We start from the raw sequence: 19,397 nt of genomic DNA on the forward strand, positions 1-19,397 counted from the left end.
ACTGACTAAATGTACATTTTTATTGGATACGTGATAGATAAGTAATTCACAATAGTCACCATCTACCGTTGTCTTTTAAGGGTTGCAAGCTTATTATTGTTATTTTTACACATATTTCGTTATCCTTTTTAGCAACATGAAATTCTGTGACTAGTAACATTTAAAGGGCAAAACTTAAAACACAAGTGTGATGGCAATGATAGAAGATGCAAACATGTCATCTGGGGAGGTAGTTGTGGTGAAGCCTGATGAAAGAAACATAGAAGATCTGAATAAAACCCAGGTCATCATCCAGCTCCAGTCCAATACTGCACGGTAAGTAACTGGATTTAGTGATTTTAGCTGCAATTATGATATCATTTACATGAAAATGATGGCATCAAGTTAGTAAAAAGTTTGTTGTGAATACCAAAATACAGGGAGTCATACAAGGAAAGAGATTAGCGAAGAAGTGGGACACTGAGAGGACTGAGGAGAGGCGAAAGGAGTACATTGAGATACGACGTAGTTCAAAGGTAGGGGTGGCAAAGACTAAACAAGAGACATATGAAGACATGTACACCGGGTTGGACACGAAAGAAGGAGAAAAGGATCTCTGCAGGTTGCCCAGACAGAGGGATAGAGATGGGAAGGATGTGCAGCAGGTAAGGGTGATTAAGGATAGAGATGGAAATGTGTTGACTGGTGCCAGTAGTGTTCCAAATAGATGGAAAGAATACTTTGAGAAGTTGATGAATGAAGAAAATGAGAGAGAAGGAAGAGTTGAAGAGGCAAGTGTGAAGGACCAGGAAGTGGCAATGATGAGTAAGGGGGAAGTAAGAAAGGCACTACAAAGGATGAAAAATGGAAAGGCAGTTGGTCCTGATGGCATACCAGTGGAGGTATGGAAGCAATTTGGTGAGATGGCTGTGGAGTTTTTGACCAACTTATTCAACAGAATACTAGTGGGCGAAAAGATGCCTGAAGAATGGAGGAAAAGTGTTCTACTTCCCATTTTTAAGAACAAAGGAGATGTTCAGAGCTGTGGGAGTTATAGAGGAATAAAGTTGATGAGCCACACAATGAAGTTATGGGAAAGAGTAGTGGAGGCTAGACTCGGGGCAGAAGTAAGTATCTGGGAGCAACAGTAGGGTTTCATGCCGAGAAAGAGTACCACAGATGCATTATTTGCCTTGAGGATGCTAGTGGAAAATTACAGAGAAGGTCAGAAGGAGCTACATTGTGTCTTTGTGGATCTAGAGAAAGCCTATGACAGAGTACCAAGAGAGGAACTGTGGTACTGCATGCGTAGGTCTGGTGTGACACAGAAGTATGTTAAAATAGTACAGGACATGTATGATGGCAGCAGAACAATGGTGAGGTGTGCCTTAGGTGTGACAGAAGAATTTTAGGTGGAGGTGGGACTGCATCAGGGATCAGTTCTGAGCCCCTTCCTGTTTGCAGTGGTAATGGATAGGCTGACAGATGAGGTTAGACTGGAATCCCCTTGGATTATGATGTTCGCAGATGATATTGTGATATGCAGTGAAAGCAGGGAGCATGCAGAGGAACAATTAGAAAGATGGAGACATGCACTGGAAAGGAGAGGAATGGAGATTAGCTGAATTAAAACAGAATATATGTGTGTGAATGAGAAAGGTGGAGGGGGAAGATTGAGGCTACAGGGAGAAGAGATACCGAGGGTGGAGGACTCCAAATAATTAGGGTCAACAATCCAGAGCAATTGTGAGTGTGGTAAGGAAGTGAAGAAACGTGTCCAAGCAGGTTGGAACAGCTGGCGGAAGGTGTCTGGTGTGTTATGTGACAGAAGAGTGTGCTAGGATGAAGGGCAAAGTTTACAAAACAGTGGTGAGGCCGGCCATGGTGTACGGATTAGAGATGGTGGCACTGAAGAAACAACACGAAGCAGAACTCGAGGTAGCAGAAATGAAGATGTTGAGGTTCTCGCTCGGAGTGAGCAGGTTGGATAGGATTAGAAATAAACTCATTAGAGGGACAGCCAAAGTTGGATGTTTTGAAGACAAGATTCGAGAGAGCAGACTTCAATGGTTTGGACATGTTCAGAGGCGAGAGAGTGAGTATATCGGTAGAAGGCTGCTGAGGATGGAGCTGTCAGGCAAAAGAGCCAGAGGACGACCAAAGAGAAGGTTTATGGATGTGGTGAGGGAAGACATGAGGGCAGTTGGGATTCAAGAGGAAGATGCAGAAGATTGTCTAAGATGGAAAAACAATGACACGCTGTGGCGACCCCTAACGGGACAAGCTGAAAGGAAAAGAAAATACATCAACATCAACTGGTGGTTCTTACGCAACAGACATAAGAAATAGATTTTCATAATGCTGTATATACTTTTAGGATGAGTTAACGACTGAAAAGATTTATTCCCACCACAGTTCATTAAATTTTCTTATGGCAAAAATCCATCAAAACTTTGAAAATGGAACATACATTTTCTGTATTTGCATGGCACACAGCGAGGTAATTTGTGTTTATAGTGACCATTAATTGTTCACTACTTTTCAGGTGCACAGTGTAGGGCAGGGATGCCAAACTAATTTTTGTCCGCAGTCACATTGCTGGTGCGGTTTCGCTCAGAGAGACGCTCTGACTGTGAAAACAAACGTTTCATTGCCTTGCTATCGTATTTTACATATATAGTGAAGAAAATAAGTATTTGAACACCCTGCTATATTGCAAGAAGAAGTTCACTTACTGCTGGATTTTGCTTGCCGTGGCTTGAGCGGAGTGAGGCAGGAGGCACAAAGCTGAGCTCTACTTGGAAGACTCTGCTGGCTACCACGCAGGAGTCACGAATAAATGGCCAAATGGGTGCCCTCGAAATAACTGGCTAAAAGGGTGCCCTCGAAAAGGTCTGAGAAACACGACTTGGGCTTACGATCACGGGGGCTGGAGACGGGGAGAGTTGATGCAAATTGACTTGAACTAAAAAGACACAGCGCAGTTGGAGAGGAGACGCTCGGTCAGGAGGCTGAGTGCAATGGGAGGCAGACCGGCAGCGTGACTGGCGACGTCATGTTTTTCCCACTGCATCCTGTGTTGGTCAGTTTGTTCTGTCACGAGCATGGGATAAGGGGTTGGACGCAAACGCAGGACTGTGAGGCTGCGACATGATGCTGAGGGTGGTTTAATTACAGGCAGGGTTCATATCTAGGTGAGCAGTCCAAAAAAGGCAAAGGCACAAAAACGTGTGGCAAAAGGCAAGGTCCAAAAATGTGAAAACAAGGTTGGATAACTACTAGGCAAAAAACGAGACTTTACTTATACTTGGCTATGTTCGCACAAAACCTCTGGCCATGACAACGAGCCAAATACGCAACAAGAAACGCATATACTCAAGCAAACTAATGCAGTCTCAAACAATGAACAGGCAACTAACAATACAACTCAAAGCTGACAGTAATTGTATGGGATAATTAGCGAAAATAAGGCACAGGAAAGGAACTGCTGCCAGAGGCAGCCGCGCAGAGGGCAGTGGCCTGGCCACGCTCCTGACAAATTGGTTGTTAATGAAGAGTTAAAGAACAGATGAAGAGCAGAATGTCTGTATTTAAATCTAATGACTAAATGGATATATAATTCATAATAAATCAATTAACTGTAACAAATTCACCTCTTGAAACACTGCCTAATTTTTTTTTAAATCAGGAAATTGTTTTTTTTTTAAATATCTCATTCATTTTGACTACAAGAATTCTGAGTTACAGTGCCTTGTGAAAGTATTCGGCCCCCTTGAACTTTTCAACCTTTCACTACATTTCAGGCTTCAAACATAAAGATATAAATATATTTTTTTCTTTTCAAGAACCAACAACAAGTGGGACACAATCGTGAAGTGGAACAAAATTTATTGGATATTTTATACTTTTTTTTAACAGATAAAAACCTGAAAGGTGGGGTGTGCAATATTATTCGGCCCCTTACTTTCAGCGCAGCAAACTCACTCCAAAAGTTCACTGAGGATCTCTGAATTTTCCAATGGTGACTGATGATGATGATACAGTGAAGAAAATAAGTATTTGAACAGCCTACTATATTGCAAGTTCTCTCACTTAGAAATCATGGAGTGGTCTGAAATTTTCATCTTAGGTGCATGTCTACTCTGAGAGAGAGATAATCTAAAGAGAAAAATCCAGAAATCACAATGTATGATATTTTAACAATTTGTGTGAAACAGCTGCAAACATGTATTTGAACACCTCTCTATGAGCTAGAATTCTGACCCTGAAAGACCTGATAGTCTGCCTTTAAAAGTCCACCTCCACTCCATGTATTATCCTGAATCAGATGCACCTGTGTAAGGTCATTAGCTGCATAAAGACACCTGTCCACCCCATGCAATCAGTAAGACTCAAACTTGTAACATGGCCAAGACCAAAGAGCTGTCCAAAGACACCAGAGACAAAATTGTACAACTCCACGAGGCTGGAAAGGGCTACGGAGAAATTGCCAAGCAGCTTGGTGAAAAAAGGTCCACTTTTGGAGCAATCATTAGAAAATGGAAGAAGCTAAACATGACGGTCAATCTCAATCGGAGTGCAGCCCATGCAAGATATCACCTTGTGGGGTCTCAACGATCCTTAGAAAGGCCAGGACTACACAACAGGACTTGGTCAATGACTTGTAAAGAGCTGGGACCACTGTTTCCAAGGTGACTGTTGGTAATACACTTAAGACATGATGGTTTGAAATCATGCATGTCACGGAATGTAATATGTATCCTATTTTGACAATGTGATGTTAAATCCTCTCATTTAGGAGAATTTTGAGAAAATTTTTGACAATTACGAATTTTCAGGGGACTGCCATCTTCGCAAGTCACATGACCTACGTGTGCGGATGAGACGTGTACCGTGCCGCAACAAAGGCTCGATTACATGGGACATAATTTTTCCCCAGTGCTGATTTCTCGTATTTATCTTCATCTGATGAAGAAATAGTAGTATCGGTTGATTGGGAAGATGGATGAATACTTCCATACAGATTGAAACCTATGGCTGTAATTAATGTTGAATATCCGGATGGTTCTTCGGGGGGAATGACGCGGAGTCTGACTACTTGCGGGCCTACGCGCGACTTAATTGTGTAAACAAAGGCCGGGGCTAAGGGCCTCCGCCGCCTGGAAGCTCTGCTCGCGGTCCATCGCCGGAGCTCGCTCGTCAGACTCTGCGTCAATCCTGTCCAAAGAGCCATCCGTGGCTACCGGCCCAGAGCTCCATGGGCCTTTGTTCACAATTTTATGTCCAATGCATAGGCCACGGAGTAGTCAGACTCCGCGTCATTCCTCCTGAAGAACCATCCGAATACTCATCATTTACAGCCACAGGTTCAACTCTGTATGGAAGTATTCCTCTGTCTTCCCGATCAACCGATACTGCTTATTTCTTCATCAGATGAGGATAAATCCGAGAAATCACCGCTGGGCATAAATGGTGTCCCATGTAATCGAGCCTTTGTTGCGGCACGGAACACGTCACATCCGCGCACGTAGGTCATGTGACTCACGAAAATGGCAGTACCCCTGAAAATTCATAATTGTCGATAAAAATCTTCTCAAAACACTATTAAATGAGAGAGGATTTAACTTCACATTGTCAAAATAGGGTGCATATTACATGACCTATTGGATACACTGTTCATGCAAAGCACTGGATTTCCCTTTAAGTTTGCCAATGACCATTTGGTTGGTACAGAGGAGACATGTGAGAAAGTTTTGTGGTCTGATGAGACCAAAATGGAAGTTTTTGTCATAATTCCACTCATCGTGTTTGGAGGAAGACAAATGATGAGTTACATCCCAGCAACACCATCCCTACGGAGAAGCATGGAGGTGGTAGCATCATGCTTTTGGGGGTGTATTTGTGCACATGAAACAGGACGACTGCACTGTATTAAGGAGAGGATGAGCGTGGCCTTGTATTGTGAGATTTTGGGGAACAACCTCTTTCTCTCAGTCAGGGCATTGAAGGTGGGTCCTGTCTTGGTCTTTCAACATGACAATGACCCGAAGCACACAGCCAAGAAAACCAAGGAGTGGCTCCGTAAGTAGCACATCAAGGTTCTGGCCTGGCCTAGCCAGTCTCCAGACCTAAACCCAATAGAAAATCTTTGGATGGTGCTGAAACTCCGTGTTTTTCAGCGACAGCCCAGAAACCTGTCTGATCCAGAGAAGATCTGTGTGTAGGAGTGGGCCAAAATCCCCCTTGCTGTGTGTACAAACCTAGTGAACAACTACAGGAAACGTTTGACCTCTATAATTGCAAACAAAGGCTACTGTACCAAATATTAGCATTAGTTTTCTCAGGTGTCCAAATACTTATTTGCAGCTGTATCACACAAATAAATCGTTAAAAAAATCATACATTGTGATTTCTGGATTTTCCTTTTGGATTCTCTCTCTCACAGTGGACATACACCTACGTGTGAAAATTTTAGACCCCTCCATGATTTCTAAGTGGGAGAACTTGCAATATGGCATGGTGTTGAAATACTTATTTTCTTCACTGTACATAACACATACGATGGGTAGTTTTGAATTAAGAAGTGAAGGATAACTATTGTCAACTGGGTTTGTTAACAAAAAATGTTTGTAATATCTCAGCATCATGATTAACTTAGCTCCTAGGATCATTGGGACACACAAAACCATCCATCACAAAAAGATGACGGCTTAATAATAATAGTATAGTAATAGTTTGTTTGGCTGCACGGTGGAGCAGCTGGAAAGCGCTGGCCTTACAGTTCTGAGGACCCAAATTCAATCCCAGCCCTCCCTGTGTGGAGTTTGCATGTTCTCCCCGTACCTGCGTGAGTTTTCTCCGGGCACTCCGGTTTCCTCTCACATCCCCAAAACATGTAACATTAATGGGAAACTCTAAATTGCCCCGAGGTGTGATTGTGGGTGCGGCTGTCTCTGTGTGCTCTGCGCTTGGCTGACAACAAGTTTAGGGTATACCCTGCCTCCTGCCCGTTGACAGTTAGGATAGGCTCCAGCACTCCCGCAACACTTGTCAGGATAATCCGCTAAGAAAATGAATGGATGGTTTCTTGTACCACCTCTGCATTTCTTCTTTTTGTTCAAATTTATCTAATTTGAGGTCACCACAGCATGTCATCTTTTTTCATAATGGGTATGGCAGTTCTTTTCAGTGTACTGAATCAGTTGAAGCAGTTACTTCACAAAGATTAGTTCAAAAGATTCACCGCATCGTTCTCTTCTTTCCACCCATCCTTCCATTTTCTGAGGCACTTTTTCTCATAAGGGTCAGAGGAGTGGTGGAGCCTATCCCAGCTATCTTTTAGCAGGAGGTGGGGTACACCCTGAGCTTGTTACCAACCAATCACAGGGCACATCGAAACAAACAACCTTTCGCACACTCATTCAACACCTTAGGCCAATTTATTGTCTCCAAATTATATGTTATTGGGTTGTGGGAGGAAACCGGAGTACCCATGCAGGCACGGGGAGAAGATGCAAACTCCACGCAGGCGGGGGCCGGGATCGAACATATGTTTACGAACATACAAATATACATGTATTTGGAATTTACATTTATTTTAAATGTGTGCAGTCACTTACATTTGAAAAATATACGGGTGTGGTCAGCCATGCCCGCAGATTTAAAGTTCCCGGTGTTGTCCATCAGTGATGCCCGCAGATATAAAGTTGCGGGTGTGATTCGGGATGTATTCTCAAGACCTTAAAATAACTTACTGAGTTGTTATACCCAAGTATGTAGTTGTTACTGAATACCATAATCATAATTTATTGACACTGCACAGACTGAGACAAACATTTTAAAGAGGTCAATAGACATTCAGTTTCAAAACTAAATATTAATGTAATCAAATCATTTATTTCATCATGATGTATTGTTATAATCTATCGTAGTTTACAAAGGTGGTATCTATTGTCAATCCAATGAAAAAAGCTAGCAGGAGATGATCTATATTATCCTAAAGCATGTAGAGGGGAAAGGTTTTCAACTTCAAGATAACGCGGTACCATGGGAGAAAATGACCATTCGCATTTAGATATATGGACTGACTAGTCTTACGTTAGAACTGAGATCAAGTCATCATAAATCACAATCTCATACTTATTCTCGTTCGATACTGAAACGTGACGTGTGTTATATCACAGAAATGTTTTCAGCGTAACTGAATTTTCTTTGACAGGGCTCATGATGTTGATGACTTTCAACGTACAGTGAAGAAAATGAGTATTTGAACACCCTGCTATATTTCAAGTTCTCTCACTTCGAAATCATGGAAGGGTCTAAAATTTTCATCGTAGGTGAATGTCCATTGTGAGAGAGATAATCTAAAAAGAAAAGTCCAGAAATCACAATGTATGATAGGGTTAGGGTTAGGGTTAGGGTCCAACCACGGTTAGTGGAATTATGACCAAAAGTTCCATTTTCGTCTCATCTGAACACAAAACCTTCTCCCATGACTCCTCTGTATCATCCAAATGGTCACTGGCAAACTTAAGACAGGCCTTGACATGTGCTGGTTTAAGCAGGGGAACCTTCTGTGCTATGCATGATTTCATGGTCCCACCTCTTTTCAGGTCATTGACCAAGTCCTGTCGTGTAGTCCTGGGCTGATTCTTCACCTTTCTAAGGATCAATGAAACCCCACGAGGTGATATCTTGCATGGGGTTCCACTCTGATTGAGATTGACCGTCATGTTTAGCTTCTTCTATTTTCTAATTCACCAAGCTGCTTGGTAATTTCTCTGGAGCCCTTTACAGCCATATGGTGTTTCCAATTTTGTCTCTGGTGTCTTTGGACAGCTATTTGGTCTTGGCCATGCTACAAGTTTGTGTCTTACTGATTGTATGGGGTGGACAGGTGTCTTTATGCAGCTAACGACGTCACACAGGTGCATCTGATTCAGGATAATAAATGGAGTGGGGGTGGATTTTTAAAGGCGGACTAACAGGTCTTTCAGGGTCAGAATTCTAGCTGATAGACAGAAAAGATGACACGCTGTGGCGACCCCTAACAGGACAAGCCGAAAGGAAAAGAAGAAGAAGAAGAAGACACGTGTTCAAATACTTATTTGCAGCTGTATCAAACAAATAAATTGTTAAAAAAAATCATACATCGTGATTTCTGGCTTTTTCTTTTTAGATTATCTCTCTCACAGTGGACATGCACCTACGATGAAAATTTTAGACCCTTCCATAATTTCTAAGTGTGAGAACTTGAACTATAGCAGGGTGTTCAAATACTAATTTTCTTCACTGTACGTCGAATGTCCTCAACATCATGAGCCCTGTCAAAGGAAATTCAGTTACGCTGAAAACATTTCTGTCGTTATTATTACATTGGTTTTCTCTGGTGTTAAAATACCTATTTGCAGCTGTATCACACAAATAAATCGTTAAAAAAAATGGGAAGGATGTGCAGCAGGTCAGGGTGATTAAGGATAGAGATGGAAATGTTTTGGCTGGTGCCAGTAGTGTGCTAAATAGATGGAAAGAATACTTTGAGAAGTTGATGAATGAAGAAAATGAGAGAGAAGGAAGAGTTGAAGAGGCAATGTGAAGGACCAGGAAGGATTTCTGGATTTTTCCTTTTAGATTATCTCTCTCATAGTGGACATCCATCTACAATGAAAATTTCAGACCCCTCTATGATTTCCTTGAGCGCTACCTTCGACCACTGTGAGCAAAATCAGATGTATGCTCTGTGGTCAGATCAGTGTCATCCATTGAAGTTCCATGGCTCATTCAAAGATTCAGATTACATTATTTACATTCCCATCAGAACATTTTGAATAACAATTTTGTGTTTTTGCAAACTTACAATGAAAATGTCAACAAACAAAAAAATACTTTGCTCACCAAACCAAGCCAACTCTGAAATATAAATTTGAAAGGTCGCTTCCAACTTTAATTTATTTATTTTTTAACCCACAATGCTATCCCTGTCTGTTTTTCTTGGCATAAAACTGAATTATTGCTTGCAGAATATCTTTCGCAGTGCATGTTGAAAGCTGAATGATGCTCCCAAACAGTTTGACGGTTAATGTTATTTTGCCTCCTATATTTAAAATACAGAATAAGCTTTTTGTGCACTGTATTGTCTGTGCTTTCATCCTCAATAAGGCTGTGCCATGGTGGAATTTTAACATTATACACCGTCTCATCCTGTACTTTCTACTTTGGCTTCAGACCAGACCTTTTTTACTAAAAAATAAAAAAAGAGAAAATCTCATCCACTTTCACCACTTTTTCTTCTATTATTCTCATACCCCGACATTCATTATAGCATCAGCACTTCTTTTTTTTTTTTAACTTTTACCATTATTATCCAGAGTAAACACAAGCAGCATGTCTTTGCTCTATGTTGCCCAGACTTGTGTTGGTAAGTAAAGCACTGGTAGTGGGCAGTGGGGGGGCTGCGGGAACGACAAGTAAACTAGGAAGTAGAAGTAGGCAGAGCAGTAGCTCCAGGTTTCTGGCAGCATCTCCTGTCCACTCAGAGCCTGTCTCACCTCTTCTTGAAAAGTCACACAACACTCTTCCTTGCTCAGCTTTCACCTCATGGTTCTTTGTTCTGCGTTTGTCTTAGGTTTCCTACCTACCACAACCCACTGGCTCTTCTGAAAGAAAGTGTTCTTTACAGTCAGTTCCATTCTATTTGCAGTCTATCCCCATCCGTCCCTCCAAATTCAGTTCCTGCATGCCAAATGTACTCATCACTTCTTCACTCTGCTGGTTTCCTTCACCAATTTGGCCATTAAAATCTGCACCATTCATGACTCTCTCTGTCTGGGATGTTCAGAACTACATTGTCTTGCTCCTTCCAGAATTTCTTTGTCACCTAGGTAGGGCATAGCCACTAATAAAATGATACAAAAAACGTCAATTTAAACTTTCAGCCCCATCACTCGATGTTAATCTTACTGTTAGTCTTTCCACCTCCAAAATATTATTAACTAACTCCTCTTTTAAAATTATCCCCACTCCATTTCTCTCCCCATCCACACCATGGTAAAAATTTTTAACCCTGTCCCAAATGTTCTAGTCTTGCTCTCTTTCTACCCTCTCTCCTGAACACACAATATAGCAACTTTTCTCCTTATCATGTCAACCAACTCCTGAGCTTTTCCCATCATAGTCCCAACTTTCAAAATCGCCACATTCAGTTTGAGCTTCTGTGCTTTTCTATTCTCTTTCTGCCTTGGAACTCGCTTTCCACCTCTCCTTCATCTTGGACCCACAGGAGCTGAATTTCCACTGGTGCCATGCAAGTTAACGGTGCAAGTGGCAAATTTTGTTAATGGCTACAATTTGGCACCCCCTTATTATTCTCATTTTATTTGTTTGCTTTAAAATCAGTTTTATTATTTGATGCTATAATTTCCTTTCTTGTTTCTCATTTATTTTTATTTTTTTACTCTGTGATATTCATCCCCTAGGTTTGAAATAAAGACTAAAGATTTGCAAGACTATCCTGAATTATATGGAGCTGTGTATTCCAATTGTTTAGAAGCCCAAACCAAATGAAAAAACTCCCAAGACAGCTGACAACTTGTGATACCTGTACTTTAACACCGTTACAATGATCTAAATTTCACTTACTTCATTTATTTAGCAATTATTGCTTATCAACTATTTTGAAAGCAAGACTATAACCACTTTCGCATCGCTGTTTGCGACAATTTAATTTCAGCGCTAGTGACATTCAACTTTTTCACCAATCAAATGACAAAAGAAAGTCACATGACCTCATAATGTCTTCTATAGGTCTTCCTGGGCAAAGTTATTAACACCTGATAAGCTAGCCCAGCCGATCGTCGTGCTAAATTGCTGCCATTTTGGGAACGTGGTCGTTGCTATGAAAGCAATGGATGCTACTCTTGTTTACATTTAGATGACCGAAAACAGTTTTCATGTATTGTAGTATTTGTCTGGCCTTGTCTGCCCAAATGAGGACATTGTAGCTCACTTATAACTTGAGAAAACACTGTGTAATAAATAGTTTTTTTGTGCTATTTACTCAGTATTTGAGTTATTATTTAACTATGTACTTTTTATGGTATTTTTTGGAGGACTACTTTTAATTTAGTCGAATTATTGTCGAGTTATCGTATTCTTACTTGAGTAGTGTTTTTAGCTACTTAACCCACCTTTGGAGCGAAAATGCTCTTTTGCTAAGCAACATTTTTGCTCATCAGATCAGCCGAGATTGTTTGTTGCACTGTTCCATTGTATTTTCACGTTGAGGTGCTGCAGGTCGTGGTTCTTGTTGCAATCCCAGCGGAACCACGAACCACACATAACATCGGCAACAAGACCTGATCCGTTAGTATATCTTGTACTTGTTTTAGTTGGGAAATGCACCGACAATTAAGTAATTCGTTTACGGATGTTAATGTTAAATTTATTAAGTGACGTGGCGATGTTTGGGATTATATCATGACAGAATGAACTGTTTTAAAATTCAGAAATGGCCAATAAAAACTAAAATATTCTTCTTAATATTTTCCTGGTGGACACATTTGTGATTAGTCTTTAAACTAGGTAATTGTGAAAAATGAAATGAAACAACCAGTGAATTTAGTCAATTGTTTTCCAAAAGGAGAGTTACTGAAGCAGAAGATGCTATTCATTTTACAGCTTGCAGCAGGGATCAGATGCAGGTGGAGATGGGCCTGGCTTAATTTTGGGCCAAAACAAAAACAGCAAAGAAATTAGGAATATGTAATTTTTATCTTACATTTTTACATCAATATCTACTTGAGTAGCGTAAATAAATAGTTCTGTGTGAACAGAATTACTTTTCCTTGTTTTAATCTTCATAGTTTTACTGATTGCTTAGTTTCTTTAAAAAAAGTCTCTGGAAGCACTTGGGGATCCCCCAAAGACCCCCCTCACAATTGTTTTTTTTCCCCACTTTTTTCATGCTTTTGGTGATTGCATGTCTTTTACTACGAATATGAGAAATCAGTTTCCCCATACAACCTCTAGACAAGGTTTTGTTATATAAAATACACAAATAGCCCGTTCACCTTACCTGACACGCTCATAGTACAAGGACTAACAAATCTAAGAAATTAGTGTTGGGGTAATCTTATTTTACCATATAGTGCGATTTTCTTTTTCTTTGCTTTTTGTATTGATTCGCTAAGTCAGAAGCAATCAAAGTTGAATGTATGCGTCGTGATGGATATTATAGTATCAACGGCTTGGGGATGAATTTTACTCACTGTTGTCAAATATGTTCTGGGGGTAAAATATAATGCAATTTTTTGTGTACTTTACCTAGCTAAAATTGTAATTTTCTGAGCCGTTTATCCTCAAGACCGTCGTGGGTTAGTGTGATTCTTGGATTTTCGCTCACCATTCTTTGTGATCGTTTTGATCCCACAGGGTGAGCTCCTATGTGCAGCCCAAGAATGAGGGAGATGATGAGTGGTCTTGTATGTCTTTGTATGTCCTTTTTCTAATAATTGTTCCTACAGTAAACTTCTTCACACCAAGATGCTTTCCAATTCCAGACTCACTTTTAAAACTGGTGCTGGCCTACAATTTAGTTTCTGGTGTCCTTTTGATCTTTCGTCTTGGCCATTGTGGAGTTTGGAATGTGGCTGTTTGAGGTTGTGGACGGGTGTATTTTATGCTGTTAAAGAGTTCAGAGAGGTCCCATCAATACAGGTAACGAGTGGAAGACAGATGAGCCTCTTAAGAAGTTACAGGTCTGTGAGAGCCATAAATCTCGCTTGTTTGTAGTTTACAAAATTATTTTCCACCATAGTGTAATTTGCTAATAATTTATTAAAAAATTCAAAAAATATGGTTTTCTGGATTTTTTTTTTTTCATTTTGTCTCACATGTGAGGCATACCTGAAGATTACAGGTCAGTCATCATTTTAAATGAGAGAACTTGCACAAATGATGGCTGAGTCCTTTTCCCTTTCTGTATACCTACAGGAGTAGTCATCAACCTTTTTGAGGCTGAGGGCTATTTCGTGAGGACTGATTGTATGAAGGGCTACATTCCGGCAAATTCCAAAACTACAAAACTCTCAATACTTTACAACCATATAAATACTATATATATATATATATATATATATATATATATATATATATATATATATATATATATATAATAGAAATAATATATGATCCGATATTATTTATACGTCATTAATGTAAGCAAGTCAGAGTCAAAATTTAAAGCACAAATAATAATAATATTAATTTCTGATGTGCTATTTTTAGAACTGTTCTCACTGGCTCCTTAATTGGTCCTCACGGGTTACCATGCGCCCGCGGGCACCCATCTGCCTGCGGGCACCGGGTTGGTGACCCCTGACATACATTTTCTAAATAATACACTAAGATGGAACAGTTATAAGCTTTCAAAACCAGAAAAACAGCATATACAAAATAGAATTTACAATAGGATTCCAATGATTACAAGGTTAAGAGAAACCTCAGCACAAATCCTCTTAATTCCTACTATGCTAGCTTTCTATTTGCAGACCTATTGGGAGCTGCACACATTTCTCACTGTCGTGTCTCAATTGTGACTGCACAAAAAAGTTGGCAAATAGCTGTAGATGAGTCGTCTCACAATCAGCTAGCAAGTCTTACCACTACTAATCAGTGGAAATGCTTATCTGGAGGGCAAGTTATGTAGAAAAAACTTGTGCTTAAAAAAAGTAGACAGCAATTTTTGAATAACCTTGCTAATTTTAGTTTTAATCAACATAGAAGTGCAATGCTATATTTTTTCCCCCCAAATTGAGGGAATTATTAGCTTCATTTGAACTTTTTGATTGTGGCTTGAGGGGATCATGTGCCTCACAGCTAGTTTCAGCCATTCTTTGATTTACTATGTTTTTGTTAAATTAATAAATCAGTCTCCAACTTTCTTCATCTAATTTTAAATCCAGTCTTCAAGACAGATACATTTACTCTACTTTCAAGTGTTTGGGTATGACAGCATCTGTAACAAACTAAGATGTTAACCCAAAGTGCTTTCTTACAGAGAAGAATTTGATGAAACAGTAATGTCAGGCATGGGAGCTGAAGAACATCCAGGTAACAGTGTCACAATTACATACGTTTACCTGTACATTTTCATGTTTGACATGTATGTTTTCATTGTTGTAGAAGAGACTGAGGGAGGTGATGTTGAAATTGGCTGTCCAATAACATGCGGTGACAGAAAAGCAACATTACTAGTGAAGAAATTTCTGTGCCCGGGAATCAATGTAAAATGTGTGAAGGTTAGTATTTCTCCTTTTCGCAAGAAATTCAATTTGCAGATGCCCCTCACAACAGTCATGGATATTTAGCAATCTGATATTGACACATGTATTATGATTTATCTCTCCATTCATTCACTTTCCGCACTGCCTGTGTTCACTGTGGTTGCTACTGTGGTAAGAGCTTGTGCACCTACATCATAAAATCAGGTGATTTTTGTTTACCTCGCCATATTGCCGGTCTAGCAAAGCAATATTCAATGCTAAGTTGGTTGGAGACGACACGAAAATATGTCTTACAGCATGATGCCCAGTCTCTTCCCCGTTAGACATTTAGAAGGTGAAAATAAACAAAGGTACGTGGAAAAATTAGATAATCTCGGTATAGAGGACCTGTATTTAATGCTGAAGTCGATGTTTTCGCCGATAAGAAATTGGACTGTTAATTCGCTTCTGCTCGTCTTGGACGACCAGATATACACATGGACCTCATGAGTAAGTCGTCGAAATTTACACAGAAAAGTTTGAAAGCGTATAAAAGTCTGGACGCATACGAATACTTTGTTGCTGGATCTGTTCTCATCAGGAATAAATCCCACATAGTGTTTTAGTTTAGACATGTTATGTCATAGACATAGTTTTGACGGCTCGTGAACACGGAAGTGTGTTCGGCGACACGTTAACCTTTGCTGGAATCCATCGATCTTTTCACCTAGTATTCAATACAAATACCAATATTTAGATAAATGACCCCTAGTTTTACGCAAACTCATTTATTAACTGTGATTGGGGAAAAAAAAAAACAAGAGGACGGAGTCGTCTCCATGGACGCGATTGCGGCCACACTAAATATCCGTAAACCTCTGTGACAGTTTTTTTTTTTTAATACACATTGTTTTCAAATGAGCCAACTTGGCATTATAAATACTTTTTGGTCATTTGAGATTTAGTAGAATAATTCCTACCTGAAATGAAGCGATCGCTACACAGGCGTGTGTGTATTTTGGTTGGGCAACATCCATCATTTTTAATTGCCGAAATCTATCGATATTTTCTGGTCTTTTCAGCTGGTATTCCATAGAATGATCTCTTTGAATATCTGTCTCGTCTGTTGTGACAAACAACAGCACAACAGGTCTCGGCTATTGTAAATATTCTCTTCTGGTTCAATGTCTCCCACAATGGCGAGCAGCTCTGTTTGACCGGCAATATGGCGCGGTGAAAATGGTGACGTCACTTGCACAAGCGCCAACTCTGAGTGAAAGACGGGGTATATCCTGAAATGCTCGTCAGCCAGGACACACATAGACATAGAACCATTCACATTCACACCTATGGGCATTTTAGTGTCTTCATTCAACATACCATGTTTGTTTGTGGGATGTGGGGTGAAATCGGAGTACTTGGAGAAAACACACATGGGCAACGGGGAGAACATGCAAACACCACACAGGCAAGGCCGGATTTGCACCCTAGTCCTCAGATGTGAGAGATGTTTATCTTGTTGGCCACCAGGATTCTCCTCTTCCATGTCTTCCTCTTCCTCCTTTTTTTCATGGAAGTACAAGGGATATTTACATATATATCATATCATCGCCGTGTGGGGTTTGGTGGATAAAGAGAGTTTAGTCTTGTTTTCGTAAGGTTTGTCTGTGCCTTGTGGCAAGGATGGCAGCACCTGAGACACCAAAGTCTCTGACCATGACGTACGGATTGTGCCACAGCCCAACTTCAAAGTGGAGCAAATGCTGCTGGCTGTTGGCGACAATTTGGGATATATGCATATTTCCAATGCATCCCGCATGAATGAAGGTAGTGTTTTTAAACATCAAAAACATATATTGGAATTTATAGAGAATGAATAACAAAAAAAATGACGAGTTTATCCCAGTTCCCCTTCTGTCAACACAGAATACTGTGTCGGGTGTCTCTGTATATTTTGAATGATCCATTGGAATGGGAGCTGAAGCGTTTTGGTAAGTTTGCTAGTGGTATTCGTAATGTTGCGTTAGGATGTAAGGATGAAAAATTGAAGCATGTTCAATCTTTTAGACAGGTTTTCACATTTTTAGACTCCCCTACACAGATGCTAGATGTTTCCCTCTGTTTGTCATGAGGAAGGAATGTACAGGGTTCCCTTGCTACTTCGCGTCTCACTTTTTGCGGCTTCAGTGCTTAGCGGGTTTTTATTAATAAAAAAACCCGGTTAAAAACACAGCCAGACAGGCATCTTGCGGAAAGATGTCGATACAAGGCGCGTGATTGGTTCCCGGCGTGTCATCGACCAATGAGAGCAGGAGTGGCTTTATCCTGAGAGCTGATTAGTTCTGCATCATTGAAGCCTCACCCAGCAACTTCCCTTGTTCCACCCATTTCCTTGTTTTGCGCATTGTCTCCTCCACGCTGTTGATCGTCTCGCATCTATACTGTATCTTCGTGTAGTATTTGTGATAATTTTTTCAAGTGAAAGCATTTTTTCATACCACCTCAGCGTTGTGCCCCAGCAATAGCTTCCTCCGGGGCACCCAAGAGGTTGTGACTTCGTGTGCAAGTTTATTCTTTTAGGTATCCAGCGGGAGGAATGGGCTCCTATTTGGAAGAGCTTTTATCCTTTTCGGGATCCAGCAGGAGGAATCAACCACTTTGTGCAGCAAATAGCTCGGGCACTGTGGTACCTACTAGGGTGTCCAGGGTTCCGAGTATTGTTCTCCTTGTCGGACCCTGCATTGTGATTCACCCCCTCAAGGACGAGGCTTTTTGGGCAGCAAAGGCTGGTTCGAAAAACTAAAAATATGATACGGCCTCAGAAATGTGCCTCTGCATGTTGCCGCTCAGCGTTATGTGGAGGAAGAGTTCCAAAACCTCATCTGTGAGGGATGGCGGCAACACGATTTTAACATGGATGAAACTGGCCTTTTTTTTGGAAGAGGAAACCTTTGCGTACTACTTCAAGGAACATGTTTACAATCATCATGTGGCAATGCTGCAGGTGAGTGAACTTAACGCATCAATGAGCCTCTCCTTCGCCGTGTGTGTGCGTGTGTGTGTGCTAGCGAGACAGAGCGTGAGACAGGACTCCGTAGGCGTGTGAAGCAGTGAGAGTGAGAAGGGATAGAAATGCAGTTTACCAGTTTAGCGAGGGCAACCAGGGAGAAGTAGTGTTTTAAGAGCTGACATGTTGATGCTGAGCGCTAAAAGGATCTAATAAAGCCTTCCAAGCAGCAAATTGGTGCTGCGTATCATTATTGTTCCCGCCACAAAGGCGTCTCTCCTGCATTTCCCGACCACAGTCATCCGACTGTTGCAAGAAACATTAACAAAGCTTTTATGATTAAACATTTAAGTAAATACGTGTACTATAGTAAACTTAGTCTAAAATATGTAAAGTATAAATACAGCTTACATATTTTAATCATTCTGGTACCCAGATACACATGCATGAGGGTGTGTGGGGTGGGGAGGTTGCGGGGGGTGGGGGGGTCCTGCTTCGCGATTTTCACATTTCTCAGGGTGTTCTGGTCCCCGTTAACCGTGAAAAATGAGAGATTACTGTATATGGTGTATGCAAGCTCAGGAAGCATGAAATGTTTTGAGTCCAGAGAGAGTCCACACAGTTTTAAAGAGTCATAGACAGATAGTGTGTCTCCATAACAATGCTACAATGAGACCTGCTGCAACTGATAGCCAAGAGGATCATACTCAGACAGGTCTTGTTGTTGAAGCCAAGGTGGTCAACATTCGGGGTGGACAGCTGAGCCTAACCCCGTTGGAGTGGGCACTATGAGTGAGACTGCTGTCTTGTCAAAAGAGTTGCAGGAACCCAGCTGGACCCACTGCAGTTTTTCCACTGAGCTTACAGGTCTGCAAGAGATGCAGTCAACATGGGTCTGCACTTCATCCTTGAGCACCTCGACAGCATAGGAACCTATGCAGGGATCCTGTTCGTGGACTCCAGCTCTGCGTTCATCACCATCATCCCCAAACTCCTCTCCTTCAAGGTTCTCCAGCTCAGCGTCTCTTCTGTCATCTGTCAGTGGATCTACAATTTCCCGATGGGCGGGACACAGCACCTAAGGTTGGGGCTCACCACCTCATCCACACGCACCATCAGCCCTGGGGCACCCAAGGTTGTGTCCTCTCCCC

The 19,397-nt window shown here is 41.0% G+C and overlaps 1 protein-coding gene across 5 annotated transcripts in view; it reads left to right on the forward strand.

Moving 5' to 3' along the window:
- Positions 1–19,397, forward strand: part of gmeb1 (glucocorticoid modulatory element binding protein 1) — an 86,904-nt gene that overhangs the window by 1,080 nt on the left and 66,427 nt on the right. For 2 of the 5 annotated variants that reach the window (XM_061846442.1, XM_061846510.1), the window contains exons 2-4: positions 133–315; positions 15,035–15,087; positions 15,160–15,275. In XM_061846442.1, the coding sequence (XP_061702426.1) occupies positions 191–315; positions 15,035–15,087; positions 15,160–15,275 (294 nt within the window). In that variant the 5' untranslated portion in view covers positions 133–190. The remainder of the gene's footprint in view (positions 1–132; positions 316–15,034; positions 15,088–15,159; positions 15,276–19,397) is intronic. The other 3 variants (XM_061846687.1, XM_061846600.1, XM_061846772.1) reach the window with 2 other exon arrangements.

Source organism: Syngnathoides biaculeatus, chromosome 1 (genome assembly GCF_019802595.1).
Source record: "Syngnathoides biaculeatus isolate LvHL_M chromosome 1, ASM1980259v1, whole genome shotgun sequence".
Lineage (NCBI taxonomy): Eukaryota > Metazoa > Chordata > Actinopteri > Syngnathiformes > Syngnathidae > Syngnathoides > Syngnathoides biaculeatus.